Source organism: Vombatus ursinus, unplaced genomic scaffold, assembly GCF_900497805.2.
Source record: "Vombatus ursinus unplaced genomic scaffold, bare-nosed wombat genome assembly UNPS02014799.1, whole genome shotgun sequence".
Lineage (NCBI taxonomy): Eukaryota > Metazoa > Chordata > Mammalia > Diprotodontia > Vombatidae > Vombatus > Vombatus ursinus.
This window is the reverse complement of record NW_020954577.1, coordinates 13,274,386-13,294,090: the sequence shown is the minus strand read 5'-3', so window position 1 is coordinate 13,294,090 and position 19,705 is coordinate 13,274,386. Positions and strand designations below refer to the sequence as shown.

Sequence of the window (19,705 nt, the reverse complement as noted above, 5' to 3'; positions counted from 1 at the left end):
ACAATCTTGGGACAAGTCCTCACTGTATTACTGTTTGTTTACATCTAATTTGGGGTTCTGTTGATCAGGATTTGATTTCTGTGATTGAACCCAAATATTGGGATGCAAAACTCATCTTCTCTAGATCCATGGAAAGCACCCTCAGTCCCTTCCTGGTAGAAGGTGATGTCATGAGGAAGGCCACCTTCCTTCATCATGTTCCCCCTTAATTTGGATAATTTGGGATTTGTATCATAGCTCCAAAATTTTTTGTCTTTATTTATGGAGACCAGCAATCTCATGGCGTGTAATTTGGCCACTTGATCAATGTCTTTCTAGGTATTCAGAAAGTGTCACTCTTTTTGCTCTCAGGAGCTACATGGTGAATAGTTTTGAGAGTTACCTTAGGACATCATGATGAGTCAGCAGGTTAGACTCCTTAAGAATGACGTTTTCATCATTTCTGGTAGCAGTGCCTTGGTCTTGTATCGCTGTCGTCAATCCTGCCATTTCTGCAGAGGAGTCTCCATGGACTGGACATTTCTTTGTTATTGGTGGAGTACCTTTGTCTTGTAATAAATCCATTTGCAGCACATATCTCATGGACTTGTGATAATGTCTTTGGTTAACAAGTTCGTGTAGATATTGATCATGGAGGACCTTTTGGTCCTATTTATTGGAGCTTAACCATTTCATTGATAATGATGATGATGATTCCATGTTTCAGAGAGAAAGAACAAAACGTTCTTTGTTGTAACTGAATCAGACAAACTAGAAAAATGTGAAACAACCTACCAGGTAGGGCTTTGGAAGAAGAAACAGATTCTAAACTGGAAGGTTGAATTTGGGTTGACTTTTGCCCTTGACTGTATTGAGAAATACAACTTCCCTATCTTTGTTTCATTTTTAAGGGGGTCATAAATGACCCCAATAGTTAAAGTGTTTTTTTTTGTTCTCTGCATAAAATAACAGAAGATTGCATCATTTAAAGCTAAGTGAAACTTTAGAGGTCACCCTTCTTGAACTCCCTAATCTTATAGAGGAAAAAACCTGGTTCTCCAACAGGTGAAATGATTTACCAACATCACACAAGTGTGACATTAAGTGGTAAAGCCAAAGATTTAACCTAGTTCTTATGACATCCCTTGTATTCAGTAACTCATGGCACCCACTGGACCAGCTCCCAAGCCCATTTTCATATACGCCTTGTACTTTGAGAAGCCAACAGTTTAAAAAAGCTGTAGATTAAAGGAATGAAAAGATTCTTGATATGTCTTCTTGTGATGAATTCTTAAGCTGGTGAAATGTCATCTGGTAGCTGGGATTGTACTGGAGGGAGACAGACTTTGGACTTTGGAGAAGACAGATGACACACTGGCCCCAAGTGAGATGAGAACAGGGTTGGTCAGGCTTTGGGGAACACAAAAGGGTCTGGGGCATATTTATTTTCACCTAAGTCAATCATATCTGCTAAAAATGTTGCTTTTTAATTTTTTTTCTTAAGATAACAAAACTTTCCACAAAATTTCAACCTACCCGGGGCTATTTTCTTAGAGGAACCATATTTTCTTTGGGGGTTTGGAAACTGGTCATTTCCTCTGGCATAAAGTGCAGTTTACAACTGGGATTGCTGATAAAGGCCTGAAGTGTTTCCTTAAGACCTAGTGGTCTCCAGTATTCAGGACAAAGTAAATAGAATTATAGCACTGTTAAACACTGGGATATGCTGTCGTTTCACTATTTGATTTTTTAATTTCTAAATGTTTACTTGTTAAAATGATTTAAATGTTGAATTCTCTAAAATATGCGCTATCATGGAAAGAACACAGGTTCTGGAGTCAGAAGATCTGATGCTTACTACTTGGGACTTTGAGTAAATCACTGACCTTCCCTGTGCCTCAGTTTCTTCAGATAAAAATGAGGAAGCTGGACTAGATCAGGGATTCTTAACTTGGGATCTATGAACTTTAAATCCACACATATACATGTATATAGCTGCATTTCAATAAAACTGATTTCCCTTAAAATCCTATATATCTTTTATTTTATTTTTTGCATTTAAAAACGTCCTTCTGTGAAGGAGCATAAAAGCTCACCAAAGAAGTCCATGACAGAAAATTTGCTAAGAATTTTTGGACTAGATAATCTCTGAGAGACTTCCCAGCTCCAGATATATGATTCTGTGGGTTGGCTTATTTGTATTCATAGAATTTCTCCTTTCTTTAGTATGATTCTTGTGGAAATATCTATACAAATCAAATCCAGCTTGAAACCATATTTTAAAGTAGAAATTCAGTTCAATGTGCAGTTATTTTGTGTCTAGCATTATATTATTCCATTTCATCTCTACTGTATAGAGAAAGATAAAGGCAAAAATGTCTGAAAATATGAGGGATTCTATGGTATCAAATTTATGTTCAAAATATTGATATGTGATGATCAAAAAGTAGGCTCTTTGCAGGTAGAAATAACAGTATATGCAAATTTATTAAAAAATAAAACAACAACACATTTGTTAGTTTACTCAGGACCTTAGTCCACAGTACGGCCAAATTGACCCACCTGTGGCATGCAGTTTCCTGCCTCCATGTTTTTGATTTGACTGTCCCTGTGCCCTGAAATGCCTTCTCTCCTTGCCTTTACTCTTGGGTTCCCTAGCTTCTTTCAAAGCTCGGCTCGGGTGCCACTTCCTCTTGGAAGCCTTTCCCAAACCCGATAGCTGTTAAGGGTTTTCTCCTTCCAGTTATCTTGTACTTCCCTGTCTGGGTACATAGCCTATTCCTCCCAGTAGGGAGTAAGCTTCAGGTACCGGGACCTAAATGGCCCAGTTCCTGATCTCTGGGAGAATCCTTTCTACTGGAAGGGTAAGGTAGAAGAAACGTGTAGAATATACACAGTCAGGTTTAGTGCAAAGTATTCACAAAGTAACTTTATGGAGGGGGAAGGTGGAGAACACTGAAGCTTGGGTGGATGTCAAAGGTGGCATCTGAATTGTATTTTGAAGGAAAGTAAATTCTAAGGGTAGGGGAGCTGTGGGGGGAGAGATCATGGCTGACACAGGCGATAACCTACGCAAAAACAATGGGAGATGGAATGGCATATATAAAGAACAGCCTGCTGGTTGACCAGTTTGACTGGAAGAGAGAGTGTGTGAAAGGGAATAATGGGAAACCAGACTGGAAGGGCAGGTATGAGCCAGATGGTGGAGGGCTTTAAATAACAGGAGAATTGTGTATGTTACATAGGGAGCCATTGAAGACTTGTTTTATAGCAGTGTTGTGAGATTCTGGTGACACCATGGAAGTAAAGCACCTTGGGAGCTGGGAGGCTCTTTATGAACACAGGCTCTTATCCACCGTTTTTCAGGAAGGGCTTTTCCTTCCTTGATATCACAAGCCACAAATGTTTTAAATGGCAAGAGTGAGTAGAAATAAGGCCTTTATTCTGCTATCTTTATAACTGTGGCTTTTTTGCAACTTCAAAAAGAAAATTCTAGAAAAATCTACCTAGTTCTTTGCCCTACATTTATGAGTGATGCCTTTGATCATAGAAGAAAGGCTACAGGTCACAAATTTGATGTGTAAAGAGTAGTTTTATCATTGATACCAGATGTGGCAGGGAGGGATAATTTGATTGATAACGTTCTTTTGTCAGCCAAGTGAACTCTGAATGCAGATGCTTTCTGACCTCTATCTATGTAGGAAATTAAACCTGGGCAAGAAACTTACCCCTGTTTGCCTCAGTTTCCTCATTTGTAAAATGTCCTGGAGAAGGAAATGCAAATCACTCCGGTATCTTTGCCAAGAAACCCCCGAATGAGGTCACAAAGAGTTGAACACAACTGAAAACAACTGCATAACAACATAAAAATCCCTCTGTAATGGCTGAAGCATTTTTGATACACAATATTACACATAGAAAATCGCATCCAATTGAAATCATGGATCCATTAAAGGCTCAGGTAATATCAGATATGAAAATACATAGTAAATGTAAAAATATAAGCCTACATTTGAAAAAGAAATCCAATTCTCCTGCCCCCTTCAGGAAGCTTTTTACTATCTTAACAGATTAGCAGGAAGATCAGGTAACTGTTAAGAGGCAAGTACATCTTACAAATTACTTGGTAACGTGTGTGTGTGTGTGTGTGTGTTAGTGTCTGTTCAATTCAAAATGGTGAGTTTACCAAACCAAATCAAATCAAAATAGCAAAGACTTTGATTAAAATATTCATTTGACTTAATCCAAAGTTAATATTTCAAGGACCACTGATATTTCAGATGTTTGTAGTTCTGCCCTTTTCCTATTCCAAGACCTGGAAAAGAAGATAATGGTGAATCACAACCCAGCTTACTCTTTGATCTTTGGTTGGTGGTGTTGTATTTGTCCTACTTTTCATTTGTGATGTCTATTTCTCATGTGAAATGTATCGCTATAGCAAATACTTAACTTTGATAAGATCACGTGGGAGGGAGTGCTTTCTAGGTAAGCCAGTAACCTTATTTTGTGTGAAAAAAATCTCTGATTTGATGAGTTTTTTTTAGTAGATGTCACGATGAAGTCCGTCAGTCAGTTAACATTTATTGATCACCTACTGTAAGCATTGAGGATGCAGAGAAGAACAAAACAATCCCTTCTCTCATAGAGCTCATAGTCTAATGAGGGAGACAATGTGTAAAACCACAACAAAATAAAAACCTGTACAAATCAGATATATATATATAGGATGATAATCGACAAAGGGAATTCATTAATACTAAGGGGGAATCAGGAAAGGCATCTTATACAAGGTGGGATGTTAGATGGGACTTGAAGAACACCAGGGACATTAAGTGGCAGAGAGGAGGAGAAAGAGCGTTCCAGGCTTGGGGGCAGCCAGTGAAAAGGCCCCAGTTTGGGAGATGGGGCATCTGGCCCGGAGAACAGCAAGGAGGTCGGTTTCACTGGACTGCCAAGTATGTAAGATATAAGAAGACTGGACAGGGAGGAGGGGGGCAGGTGAGGAAGGGCTTTGAATGCCAAACAGAGGATTTTATATTTGATCATGGAAGTGGTAGGGAGCCACTTGTGGTATTTTAAAGTAATCTACACGTAGTGATATACACAGAGGTCACATTTCACGAGTGTTTATGAAATCGGGACCGCTAATTTATTTTTCTTTTCCTGTCTGGGTCGGTTTGGGATGTTTGTCAATGCCTCTGTGTCTCCTCTTCTGGAGGCTTCTGAGGCACGGATTGCAGAAGGGAGATGAGGATCTCATTAGCATGTATTTATACTGTATATTGACCTAAAAGACAGATTTCAGTGACCACTGAGAAAAAAATAATCTACCTTTTAATAAACAAACCTTGGAGGTTTTTTGTTGAGTCCTTATCATTCTTTGGAAATGACTTGGAGAAGTTCTCGTTTGAAAACAAAATTAAAGAGCTCTGATAAAATCAGTTCGGTTTTTTGGAGTTTCCTACATTTCTACCTTTTATTTTTATGTATCTATTTCATTTCAATTCAAGGAGTACTTTTTAGGTACCTGCTATATGTCAAGATAAGATGCTGGGACTTCAAAGACAGGAAGAAAAACAATCTTTCCCTAAAAAAATCTTACATGCTAATACAGCATGTTAATACATAAGTAAATTTAATTTGAGGAAGAAGGCCTTAGCAGCTAAGAGGATGGGGGAGGTACTTAAATTCAGGATTAAAGGAAGCAAGGGATTCTGGGAAGAGGACATAAAGAGAGAGTGCATTTCAAGCAAGTGGACCAAGAGGTGAGAAATGGATGGATGACTTGCGGAAGCAGCAAACAGGCCAGTTTGGATAGAATGCAGAGTTTCTGAAAGGCAGGAATGCAAAAGAGGAATGCAGAAGAAAGGAGTGGCCTTCTAGATGGTAGATGCCACGTTAGTGAAGGTGGAGAGGGAAGGATGTACCTAATGTAGCAACATCCTGCAGACCCCTGGCCCTGCTAGTAGCTTGGCTGAGGTAGTTGTGGTCCAGGGGAGCAGCCCCTGTGGAAGTCTGACCTCCCAACAGCCCCTGCAGCGCTGCGACTGTTACATCCTCGACTGCCACAGCTACTAGAGACCCAGAAAAGAAAGCCCTTATCGCTAACATCCTTGACACTGTCAAATAGTTCAGTATGAGAAACCAATATGATTTTATCATTGGAAATAACATCAAAGATGCACCCCAGAGACCACAGGACCTTTCTACCCGACTTGCAGTTGATACCTCCCATATGGGCTGCCTTCACCATTGGCATGTCAGCTCCATGAGAGCAGGTACTGTCTTGCTTTTATACCCCCAGGGTGCAGCATGGTGCATTGCACATGGCGAGCCTTAACCAACGCAGTTCTATTCGTCCACTCTTTGGAGCAGATGCTCTCTACAGGATAGTGATGGGAAATAAAATTGAAGAAGTGGGTTGGGTGTGAAGAGCCTTGAATGCCATCCTAAAGAGTTTGGGCTCTTTTTGGCGGGCTGTGGGGAGCCAAGGGAGGTTTTTGATTGAAGAATGAAATTGGCAACACAGTGTTTTAGGGAGCTCAATCTGGCGATGGTTAATTGGAGTGGGGAAGAGACTGGAAGCAGGAAGACCAGTGTTGGGGATTATTACAGTGGGGCAGATTTGAGGTCATTAGGGCCTGGAATGGAATGGTACTGATGGAAATGGATTGTAAACAATGAATAGGAGGGACATCATGAAAGAAGAAACAACAAAAGAAGAAGAAAGAAGAAGCAGAAAAAGTGGGGTTGGATTCCAAGTGGTATCTAATTAATGATCAATGTCTTATGAGTTATCAGAGAAAAGACAAAGTGGTGGCCAGTACCTTGCAATCAAAGCAAAGCATACATTTTTCCTTTCCGTCAGTAACTGCTAAACTACAAAAATGGAAAATGGCACGTGAGATCTGTGGTGGTTTTGCCTCACTGTTTACAGGGAATGTGCATTTTGAGTTGAGGTATTTTGGAGTGTTTCTTGTGAAGAGTTTATTGTCAAAACAAAATATGTCAATAAATCTTAAAATTTAATGGGCATCGGGGTAGTTTTAGTGGGAACTTATTTGGCAAGACCTTGGACAAATCACTTTACTTTGGGATTTCCGTTTCCTCAGTTATAAATTTAAGCAATGGTACCACATGAACTTCAAGGGCTATTCTAGGTCCGAACCTAGTAACTAATGACTTTTTACAAATTCTCATAAAATTAGCATACCTGATAACTATCAGTTACCTGAATTCATCAGCTCATGCATCATATTCCATAAACATTCTGGGTAACTCAGACTTAACTCAGACATTCAAAGCTCCAGGAATGGCAGAAAGAAGCAAGAAGACCCTCACTTTGTCATTTCTATATAAAAATGTTTTATTCTCCACTGTGTTGGAGTAAGAAGAGGCCTTAGATGTCCTGGAGTTCAATAGCCTGTCATCCGTGCACAGAGGCAGAATTCTAAGGCTGTCTAATTTCCCCAGAGAAAGAAATGTCGTTTGTGACTTTTTCATTTTTGACAATCAATGCTTTCCATGTTTTGTCCCTTCCTGGAGATCCTTCACAAAGAGAAGGTGCTGGTCTTAAGGGAGGTCAGGAAAAGCTTCTTGTAGAAGGTGGGCCTTGAGTAGTTCCAGGAAGTGGGTGGAAGGAGCAACAGAACTCCCGGCCCGGCACGAAGGGATAGGGGAATGTGGACGGCGACCCGTTCTACACAGTGATGTGTTATACTGAATTAACTTTACAAAGCGATTCCTGCACACACGTGTGCACACACATGCATGCGCACACACACACACACACACGTGCGGTGTGTTTCAGACTAGCTAGCCTCTGTTGTGTCCTCCATACAGAGCATTTCCTCTCCTGCCTTCCCAAATACCATCCTCCCAACTGGGAATGCCCTTGTTTCCCACCTCCGCCTCTAGGAACCCCTGGCTGTTGCCTTCAAGGCTCAGCTGAAGAGCCACATCTTACAAGGATGCCACTCTGGTCTCTCCAGTTGTTTTATTTAATTTACTCACACACACATTATGTGTGTGTGTGTGTGTGTGTGTGTATTTGTGTATATATGTACATATGTATGTATGTATGTCTCTCTGTGTGTATACATGTATAAATGGTACATTTGTATATGTGTGTGTGTGTATATATATGTATTATTATTATTATTATTACTTTATCTACGATCATGCTATTATCTCCCAGTAGAATATAAGCTCATGCATGAAAGGAAGAGTATTTTTATTTTTACCTTTGTGTTGCCACATCCTAGCACAGTACTAGGCACAGAAGCACTTAATAAAAGCTGTAGTTTGAGTAGAATAGAATGAAGTTTAATTTTGTTCCTTCATTTTTCAGTGCTTTGGGCAATTCTCTAGGATTATGAGTGACAAAGAAGGTCTTGACCTGCATTGGTGAAGGGCGATCCCTCACCTGGGAGTTCCCTGTCCCATTCCTACGTCTGGTTTCTCTCTATCTCTATACAACCAGCCACTTGCTCCTGGAGAAATTTGAATCCCTGCAGACGCAAAGTGTACCTTCTGCTGATGATAGAGCTAACCTCCTGCCTCCTGGGGTTATGCTCATTGGTTGGTGTTTCTTGGTGGGCTGCATTTTGGCTCATGGTGGTGACTTGGCAGCTGTGGACAGTGGTTTTCTGAGCCGTCCTGTGCCGGGTACGAGAATCCTCCATAAGGCAACGTCCAGAAGCAGCCAACTCCAGCAGTGGTGTAACAAATCCTATTACTCTCTTTTGAGTGGGATGGGCCTTTGTCACAATTTATGTTAAAAACCAAACCAAACCCAGAACAGATGCCTTCAGTTCCACGACCTGATGAAGACTGGCTAGAAATGAGCTATTTTTCAAGGAGCAGGCCTGTGTCCATCAGGCCAGAGATGACCAGCCCCGAGCTCCTCCGTCCATCTGCTGATTGCCACGCCGCCCTGTATTTGATGAAATATTCATGTCTTTCCCCTGCTCCCGGGTAGCACTCCTGATTTCTTGTATAAACGCTGCTATATTTAGTCTAGACAAATGGAATGTGGATGGCTGCTGAATAAATTGGATGAAAGGCTGGGATCCTGCCTGCCGCTTTCTCTCGGTCTGGGGCAATTATTTATAATCACTAGCACTTTGGGTAAGTTGAGGGTGATTTTTCACAATTTAGTGATTAGACTCTGAATAAAAGCAAGCAGTTAGACCCAATCATTTCTGTTGAGATAGCAGGTTAAGAAGGCAAATTACTCTTTGAGGTTTACAGTAACTGGTTCAGGGGCTTGGGGGGTTTATTGGAAAGGGGAGAGAATTGTGTGTGTGTGTGTGTATGTGTGTGTGTGTGTGTGTGCGCGTGCATGCATGTATGCGCCCATGCGCATGTTTTAAAGGGTTGATGTTTCCAGTTTATTGACTATAAGAAAACCAGACAAAATAGACATGTGGGGTCTCCTATACCCCATGCATCTTTAAACGTGAAGTTCTGTGTGTGTTTATAGGGCTGAATTCTGACCTCTGTTTATTGGGATTTCCACATAAAGAATAGAGGTTGCAGTATGGCCTTTTGAACTCTGATGAGGAGAGGTTATCATTGACGTTATCCAGGACTGGCTATTTGGAGGTAACCTCAGAATTGTAAAATTGAAAGGAAACTCCTCTTTCATCCAGTCCAAGTCAGGCTTGAAAGGCATCCCTCTGACAACATCTCTGATAAGGGCGAAGAAGTGACTTAAGCCTCCCTCTCTGAGTGGAAAAGTGTCTTTGAGGTTAAAGCCAACCCATTGGCAGATGTGGAAACCCAAGATTACAAGGAGCACCGAAAGCTCCTGCTCATGTGTTTATAGAATGAAGGCTTTTGTCACCACCTCATTTAGGAAGAACTTCAGCCGCCTGGCCTGGGAACCCCGGTTAAGTACATCGATGGCTGGAAGTAGTGCAGAGGAGGGCAGCCAGGTTATGAAAGGGCCTTGAGTCCATGGAAGATGAGGCTCCGTGGAAGGATCTGGTCATAGTTAGCCTGGAGAAGAGAAGAATGAAAGGAACCACGGGAGCTGCACTGAGGTATTGAAAGGGCTGTTTCACAAGGAGGCAGCTAAGTTCTTCTGTTGAGTTTCAGAGGGCAGAACCAGCAGCCATGGGGGACATTGCAAAGGGGCCACAGGAAAACTTTGCTAATAATGAAAACAGTTCAAAAGTGCAGCTGTCCCTGGCAATTGCAGATCTAGAACTGGATTACAAAGGGATAATCATGAAAACGGTCTGCTACTGGGTCAGGAATAGCAAATGACCATAGGAATCTAGTGTTTCATAAACCCAAAGACCCAAGCTTTGGGGGCAAGAACTCAACAGTTGGCAAAAAAAGTGCTGCAGAAACTGGAAAGCAATTCAGCAGAAACTAGGCGTAGAGCAACACCTCACAACAAATACCAAGATTAAGTCAAAATGGATAAGTGATTGAGACACAAAGGGCGATATCTGAAGTAAATTGGGGGAGCGTGGAAAAATGTACCTGTCAGATTGGTGGATAAGGGAAGAGTTTATGAGTAAATAAGAAATACTGAGGATCACAGGAAGTAGAATGGGTAATTTTGATTATTGAAATTGAAAAGGTTTTGTATAAGTAAAACTAATGCAGCCAAAATTAAAAGGAAAACAAGAAATGGGGGGGGGATGTTTACAGCAGGTTTCTCTGATAAAGGCCTCATTTCTCAAATATATAGGGAACTGGGCCAAATTAAAAAAAAATAAGAAACATTCCCCAGTTGATATATGAATAGGCAGTTTTCAGAAGAAGTCAAAGCTATTGATGGTCATGTGGAAAAGAAAAGTTATAAATCACTATTAGAGAAATGCAAATTAAAAAAATCAGAGGTCTCATCTCATACCTATCAAATTGGTTAACCTGACAGACAAGGAAAATGGCAAATGTTGGAGAGGATGTTGAAAAATAGGAACATTAGCACACTGTTGGTGGAGTTGTGAACTGATCCAGCCATTCTGGAGAATGATGTAGAACTGTGCCCAAAGTGCTAATAAAAGTGCATACTCTTTGATCCAGCAATACCTCCGCTAGGCTTATATCCCCAAGAGATCAATGAAAAGGGAAAAGAACCCACATATACAAAAATATTTATAGCAGTTCATTTATATGATTATGACAGAATACTAATGTGCTATAAGAAATGATGAGCAGGATGCTTTCAGAAAACCTGGGAAGATGTATATGAACTGATGCAAAGTGAAGTTAGCAGAACCGGGACAATATTGTACACAGTAACAGTAATATCGTATGATGATCAACTGTGAATGACTTAGCTACTCTCAGTAATACAATGACCCAAGACAATTCTGAAGGACTTGTAATGAAAAATGCTATCCATCTCTGGGGAGAAAATGGATGAACTCTTGAGTACAAATTGAAGTATAAATTTTTTTACTTTCTTTTTTTGCGACATGAATAATAAGGAAATATGTTTTGTATAACTTCACATATATAATTGATATATCGTTTGCCTTCTCAAAGGGGGAGAGGTTTGGGAGAGAGGGAGAGAATTTGGAACTCAATAAAAATGAATGTCAAACTAAAGTAAAATATATGTGCATGTTACACGTGCATACATGTGTATATATACTTGTACATACATACATACATACATATGTATATGTATGTACAGCCAGCAATGTGGAGCTCTCTCTTCCTTGTTAGAGATCTTTAAGCAAAGGCTGAATAACCACCTGACCCCCGTCCAGTATCGTAGAGCAAGGGCTCCTTTCCTGTTTAAACTGGGCCCGAGGTTCGGATCTCACCAGATTCTGTGATTCTGTGCCGTTTGGAGGTGTTACTTTGATATATATGACTTACTTCTCGTCACCAAGTCAAGCAAGTGTTTATTAAGTCTTTGCTGCGTGCAGACACTGTCCTAGGTACGAAGATCCAGAGACAAAAGAGAGATGGTGCCTGACCTTAAGAAGCTTACATTCTACTGGAAGTGGGTCTGGACAGCATATACTCACTCACATTAGTGAAGGCACAATATATACCGAGTAATAACTGGTGAGAATAGTAACAATTGGAGGGAGGGGATCAGAAGAGGCCTCATATAGAGCTTTCTCCTAAGTCTGGTCTTGAAGTAAACCCTGGCTGCCAAGAGGCAGAGGTGGGTAGAGGGGGGCAGGGGCAGCAAACTGTGTATAGGCATTGAGGGGGAAGGGCTGTCTTTTAGGGGACTAGTACAGTCTGACTGGAATGCAGATTGTATTTGGGGAAATAATGTGGGATGAGTCTGCTAAGATGGTGTGGAGCCAGACTATGCAGGGCTTTCGATTTAAAAAAGAAGAAATGGGGAGTCACTAACTCTTCTATCCTAGAGGCAACTAGTAGTGCAGTGGAGAGAGCGCTGGGCCTAGACTCAGAAAGACCTGAATTCAAATCTTGCCTCAAACATTTACTAGCTCTATGACCTGGGCAAGTCACTTAACTGCTGTCTGTGTCAGTTACTTCATCTGTAAAATGGGGATCATAATAGCTCCTGCCTCCCAAGGTTGTTGTGAAGATCAAATGAGATAATATTTGTAAAATGCTTAGCACTGTGCCTGGCACATAGTAGGGAATATAAATGTTCATTCCTTCCCTGCCATCACCTTTTTCTGTTTTAAACTGACTTTTCTTTCATTTTGTTTTAGAGATCTCTCAGTCACATTTGATGTAAGACGAATGTTCTACTGAATTAATTAATTTACTATGTTCCATGTCAGTTTCCTTTTCCAGTATGATTCCTTTCCTTGATCCACTTACCCCAGAGGCTCTTTTTTTTTTTAAAGGCAATTGGGGCTAAGTGACTTACCCAGGGTCACACACAGTTTGGTCTGAGGCCGGATTTGAACTCAGGTCCTCCTGACTTTAGGACTGGTGCTCTATGCGGTACGCCACCTAGCTGCCTCCCAGAGGCTCATTCTTAAAGGTCACTTATTTCACCCCATCAAGTTAAGTTGAGGAAAGTGAGACCTAGAGAAGCAGAAGAACTAGAGTCAGGTTTCAGGATTCACACCCACATTCAGCATTATTTCTATTTGTTTTATCCCATGTTCCTTTTGAAAGACAACACAGATGCTCCCAAGGCCCATATTTGTGCCTCGAACTGTAACTGGAACGTTTGCACCTACGTCACGCATCACAAAAGTGGCCCAACGTATGTCTTTACTTAAAGGGGGAGGATAGGCCCCTTGATCAGGATTCTGAGGTATACACCACTGTTGGGGTGTGGATGCGATTGTAAATGTGGTGCAGCAGCAGATGGGGATGAAGCTTTAATCTTGCTACCTAGGCTCTAAGCTTTGTTGTTTCCAAGATGCAGAGTGTCTGTGAGTGCTATCAGATATTCAGTACCCTGAGAAGAAGCTCCATTCGCCTGACCCTAGTTATGTTGTTTGCAGACATTAGAACCACTGGATTCCAGGGGCGTGTTTGTCATCTCATGATGTTTTTCTCTCTGGTAAACCTTCCTTTTGCCTGATTTGACATCCACCATCACTGAGCCGCATAGAAGTGACTCCTAGGCTTTTGTGGACCCCTCCCCCCAGAGCTTGGGCTTTCAAGGTGTTTCCCCAGCTGCTGTCGTCATCCCTTCTGTCTTTGTTCCCTTCTGCCCTGCAGTGGAGGTGAAGTCGGAGGTTCCCGTGACTCTGGACCCCGTCACGCCCTTGGACTTGAGGACGGACCTCAGAATGATGATGCCCATGGTAGACCCTGTGCTGCGGGAGAAGCAGCTGCAGCAGGAGCTTCTTCTCATCCAGCAGCAGCAGCACCTGCAGAAGCAGCTGCTCATCGCAGAATTCCAGAAGCAGCACGAGAACCTGACGAGGCAGCACCAGGCTCAACTACAGGAACACATCAAGGTAGCCCGCGCTCTCTTCTCCCCTCTCCTGGCTTTGGGAGGGGGCTCCTCTCATGACCGGGCGTGGTCGGGGGACTCAGGAGGGATTGGCGCAATACGCAGACATGGCCAGGTGGGTGACAGGGGAACTCTGGCCCTATTCTGCCCCGAGCTCTTCTGAGGAGCCGGGACCTTAGACTTATCCATGAGTCTTGTGGGTCTCCGGCAGCAGAGAAACCCTGCTGCTGGTGCTAGGAAGGAGAAGTAACGTGAACTGTAACACAGGCTCACACAGCCCATGTTACTATAGTGTATACTATGTTACTATACTGTAACATAGGCCTGGAACGACTGCTGTGATGAATTCATTTTGAATCAAATTTTTAATTTGTAAAAAATAAAAAACAACTGCCTTCTCTTTTGCTCTTCCCATCTGTCCCACCTTGAGAAAGAATGAAAAACAAATCCTCTGGCGAAATATACATAGTTAAGCAAATTCCTTCACTGGACGTGTCCAAAAATATGTCTCAGTCAAGTCAAAGCCGTCCCCTCTCCGTCACAGGGTGGATGGCAGGTTTTATCATGAGTCCTCTGGAATTGCAGCTGGTCAGTGTGTTTATCTTTACAACATTGTTGTTATAATATAAATTGTTCCTCTTCCTTCTTCATCGGTTCATACAGATCTTGCCAGGTTTCCTTGAAACTGTCCTCTTCGTCATTTTTAGAGCACAACAGTATTCTACCATGTTTATATTCCATAGCATTTTCTTCCATTCCCCAATTGATGGACACCCTCTTGGTTTCTAGGTCCTTTTCCTCACAAAAGAAGACGTCTCCTTTATTTTACAGATGAGGAAACTGAGGCCTCGGTAGGCTCTATGCTCAGGGTCACACAATTAGCAGCTGTCAGTATGGTATAGCGGAAGAAGTGTTCTAATGGGAGTCAGAGACCTGGTCTGAATCTTGTGTATAGTCCTTAAAGCTTGTTAGCCAAGCTTGTTGTTATTGTTAATATTAATAATAATGATCACCACAAGGACGACCAAGACGATGATGATGATGATGATGATGTAAGAAGCAGTATGGTGTGGTACCTGGTCTTGGAGTGACAGTGACCTAACCCATGCTGTCTGTGTGACCTTGGGCCAGTTCTTCATTTCTCTGGGCTTCCCTTTCCTCATCTGGAAAGAGCATGGCTTCGACTTTGGCTCTGAAGTCCTTTCTAGCTCTAATGCCATCGGCCCGTGACCCTGAGCACTGCATTCTGGGAATCCCCATCTCTGTCATGAAAGAGATGCCATTAGAGAGTCTTACCCCACTGGATGTGTGTAGCTCCTCTGGAGTTGTGTATCATTGTAGAGTGACCATTTGAAGATGGTTCAATCACTCTGTATGTTAGGGGTCCCTGGAGCCCTCTGGGGGCTGCAAAGAAAGACAAACAAACAAGGCCAAGCCTCTGTGGGACCAGCTGATTTTGTGAAGGAAGGGGAGTCCTTCCCATACTTTTGAGGACCCCAGTTATGTTTTGTTTGCGGCAGAGAGAAAAGGTGCTAGAAAGAATGTAAGCTTCCTGAGGGCAAAAACGGCATATAGCTGGTGCTTAATAAATGCTTGTTGACTGGGGCTAGGACAGTAGAGAAGTTATAGAAGAAAACAAATGAAGGTCATTACTAATTGAGAGTGCACGGGATCAAGAGGACTGCCCAAAATGGCACCAGCCACCATGACTAGATCTTCCCCTGGGGGATGGAAGAGCCTCTAGGCTGAGAGAAGTCAAGGGGAGTTCCCATTCTGCTGCCCAGTTTCCGATGCTGCTGTCCCATGACTCAGCCCTGATGCCTGTGAAGATGTGGAAGGAGACCAGATTTAGGGCTGGGAAGGACCTTTGATTTCACAGATGAGGAAAAGGGTGCTCAGAAGGGTAAAGGGGCTTGCCCAAGGTCATACGGGAAGTGAGTACCAGGGCTGGGACTGGATCTTCAGCCTTCTTTCCAGTGCACCGTGATGTCCTGTGACAGACCACCGCCTCAGCACCTCCCTTGAGTCTCAGCTTTGGGACTTGCTTTAGAAATCGTTCACAGAGATGGATTCACAGGTCCAACCAAAAAGAGACTCACTCACACCCTTATGCACGCTCCCACTTAGACACACACAGACTCACACACACACACATACATCCACATGCTCACACCCATAGACACACATATGTACACACACCCACGCATACACATACTCACATTTTCCACAACCCACGTACACACATATACTCTCACCCTCACTGACACACATATACACACAAACATACACACACCCACACAGATATGTATTCTTATGGTCCTGAAGCAAATTCCATGAAATACATTTGTTGAGGGCCTGGCTGTTGCCCACTTTGGAGGTTTAAATTCAGTAGAGTCAGGATGTTGAGATCTCATTCCACGTGCATATTAATGAGGACCGTGTTTTAGGCCCAGAGTTGGCGAGACAGCGAGCGGCTGATTGTCCCCGAGGATGTAGCCTGCTGCATGCCTGCTGCTTGTTCGGCCTCTGTCCCTCTCTGTGGCCCGGGTTCTAGCGCAGGAGGCCAAGGCAGCTGGAAGTTGCTTGGGAGAGCATTGGCCTGACAATTAAGGGAAGGAATAAGAACAACAAACAAACCATGCCAGTGTGCTCTGATGGCCAGGCCCCTTTCCCGGGCAATGCCCCAATCGGCAGTTTGGTGATTATGTGAGCCCCTGGGGGCTGCTGTTCCAGAGAAGAGGAAGCTGAGGGGGAGAGGTTAGGTGCACAGGCCCGCTGGAGTGCTGGGGAACAATTCTCTTGTGAACTGCCCGAATCCAAGTCGGTGGAATTTGAACTTTCTCTTCAGGCACAGTTGTACCAGTTCACTCAGATTTCTACCTCTCTTCTGAAGCAAGATGGGAGAATGTGGTTATGAGAAAAAGCTTTGTGTATACACTATGTAGGCCAGCCACTCACTTTTCTTTCTCCTTTCTCCCTTCCCACATTTGTTTTTCTCTTTGCCAACCCATTCTTCTCTTTTTCTCCCTGCTGTCCTCTTCCTTTCCTCTTCCCCCTCCTCCTCCTCCTTCTCTTCCTTCTCTCTCTCTTCTTCTTCTTCTTCTTCTCCTTCTTCTTCTCCTTCTCCTTCTTCTTCTCCTTCTCCTTCTTCTTCTCCTCCTTCTCTCTCTCTTCTTCTTCTCCTTCTCCTTCTCCTTCTTCTTCTTCTTCTCCTTCTCCTCCTCCTTCTCCTCCTTCTCTCTCTCCTTTTTTTCTTCTCCTCCTTCTCCTTCTTCTTCTCCTTCTTCTTCTTCTTCTTCTTCTTCTTCTTCTCCTTCTTCTTCTTCTCCTCCTTCTCCTCCTTCTCTCTCTCTTTTTCTTCTTCTTCTCCTCCTTCTTCTCTCCCTCTCTCTCCTTCTCTCTCCTCTTTCTTCTCTCTCTCTTCTTCTCTCTTCTTCTCCTCCTTCTCTCTCCTTTCTCTCTCTTCTTCTCTCCTTCTCTCATTCTCTTTCTCCTCTCTCTCCCTCTCTCTCTCTCCTCCTCTCTCTCCTCTTCTCTCTCTTCTCTCTCTCCCATTCTCTCTCTTTGTTTCTCCTCTTTCTCCCTCCTACTTTCTGTCCTCTCTCTCTCTGTCTCCGTCTCTGTCTCTGTCTCTGTGTCTCCCCCTCCCTCCCTCCCTCTCTCTCTTCATCATTCTCTTTCCCTTCCCCCTTGTTGATGGTGTTTCGCTTTGAGTTCATTAACCCAGAAGAGAAAAGCTCCCTAGCAGCCCAGATGAGAGAAGACCCCAGCTTGGCTGACGGCAGGGGGACCGGCCGTGGCCGGAGGACCCGAGCCCATTGCAAACTCTCACGTCTTTCTCTTCTCGCAAGTTGCAACAGGAACTTCTGGCCATAAAGCAGCAGCAGGAGCTTCTGGAGAAGGAGCAGAAGCTAGAGCAGCAGCAGCGGCAGGAGCAGGAGGTGGAGAGACACCGGCGGGAGCAGCAGCAGCAGCAGCAGCAGCTGCCCCCTCTCCGAGGCAAGGAGAGAGGCAGAGAACGTAAGAGGCTTGGCCCAGCCGCTGGTCCCTTTCCCTGCCCCTCGCCCCAGCTCTGGGCTTGGCCTGTCCTCACTCACAAAAGACTCTGGTGGGGAAAAGGAAATGGCCCTTCTCACATTTGTCCGGTTCCCGTGAAAAATCAACGAAAGACGAGAGTCTTAAAGCTAGAGCTTCACTCGCTGGGCATCGCTGCCACAGCCGTGGGGATGGCGTGGGAGTGCGCGACAATGAGCCTGAGCCCATTTTGCGTGATTGGAGGCCTGATAAGTTTGCACTTCGGTGTCTTTGTGTGGAGAGCTCTCCCTAATTGGGTCTCCCCACCCTGGCTGGCCCCCTTTCCCCCAGCCTCCAGGTTTTTCTGCACCCGTCCCTGCTCCGGGATGCTTCCAGGCTTGAGGTACGCTGCTGCAAAGCGACAGCCACCAGAGGGAGACAGATCCAAATAATTCCCCGAATGAGGCCGGTTTGAAAGCAGGTTGGAGCCGAGCTTCACGTGCGCTAGCTCGAGCTGGGGACGCTGCTCACGGCTGCCTCACCTCCCAAGGGCCGAGCAGCATGAGCTACGGAAAGATGAACGGTGGTCTGAGATGGACAGGACAGGCTCGTTAGCTGGGCCTGGTAAAATATTGATCCATTTTAAATTCCCCTTTAAATGAATGAATTTGACAAATTTATAGACCCTCTGTAATAGTGATAGAGGATGAGAAATCCAGAAAACACGATCCCTTCCTCCCCCAAACTGCTGGTTATAAAGCCGCCCCCACCTCACCTCCCAACGCATTTCTTTAATGCTCGGGAAATTAAAGTTGTCAATTTCAGTGTATTAATCCTTTGAAACCATTTTCCGTTTTGAAAAAAAGCGAAGCTGGAGAGATAAGAATTCCCCAAATCATGAAGTCTTCTTGTTGATTTTACATGTCCAGCGATCAACTAATGCTTTCAGATTGCTGAAGAGCCTCGTGCCCGGGCTTGGCTTGTTTGGGGTCTGGCATCTGAAAGCTGCTTCTTTCCTAGCAGAGAAGCTCTGTTTGCTGCCTGGGGCGGGTGGGTTTCCGGCTTTTATTTTTATTTATTTATATTATTTATTTTTATTTTATTTTATTTTGCTGTGTTTTATTTCTTTGAACGTTCTTGGGGAAGGACAGCAAGCCCGGCTCAAACACTGTGTGTGTCTGTGTGATACAGGAGCAGTGGCGAGTACAGAGGTGAAGCAGAAACTTCAGGAATTCCTGCTGAGCAAGTCAGCCACCAAGGATTCTCCCACTAACGGAAAGAACCATTCCGTGAGCCGCCACCCCAAGCTCTGGTACACGTAGGTGTCTGTGTCCAGCTGTTTTCCTTCACCACCCTTGCATGCCTCCCATAATCGGCCTTGGCGGGTGCCCTGGGAACGAAACTCCAAAACTGAAGCCCAAAGCCACAGGCTAAAACCCATAGGTTACTAGGGCGAGAAGACCAAAGAGAAATATTTCCTCCAGAAGAGATAAGTGATGAATTGGTCGGTCCTGGGATGTGTAGAGCAACTTAATTCACAAATTGCATCTGGTCTGTAGAATAACACACTTGACAAAGTGGGATTTTGTGTAAATTTATTTGTTGAATAAATAGGGTAGTAGTCGACCCGTTATGGATTTAAAAATCTATGACACTTATATTTCAACAATAAAAAAAATAATTCTAGGGAAAAAAATACCTGCAGCAATTAAATTTGCTTTTTGCATTTTGGAATTATTTGGTTTCTAACTCTCAAAGAGTAAGGGAGAGCTGTTTTTATAATGTATAGCCACTGGTGTTTTTATATTTCTGCAAATGAAATGGACATAGACGTTA

At 43.5% G+C, this 19,705-nt stretch overlaps 1 protein-coding gene across 15 annotated transcripts in view; it reads left to right on the top strand.

Annotated features, from left to right (window-relative positions):
- The window catches only part of HDAC9 (histone deacetylase 9), a 698,100-nt gene that overhangs the window by 231,627 nt on the left and 446,768 nt on the right, over positions 1-19,705 (top strand). For 14 of the 15 annotated variants that reach the window (XM_027872084.1, XM_027872079.1, XM_027872078.1 and 11 more), the window contains 3 exons: positions 13,618-13,859; positions 17,707-17,875; positions 19,061-19,187. In XM_027872084.1, coding sequence (XP_027727885.1) covers positions 13,618-13,859; positions 17,707-17,875; positions 19,061-19,187 — 538 coding nt within the window. The remainder of the gene's footprint in view (positions 1-13,617; positions 13,860-17,706; positions 17,876-19,060; positions 19,188-19,705) is intronic. The other variant, XM_027872076.1, reaches the window with a different exon arrangement.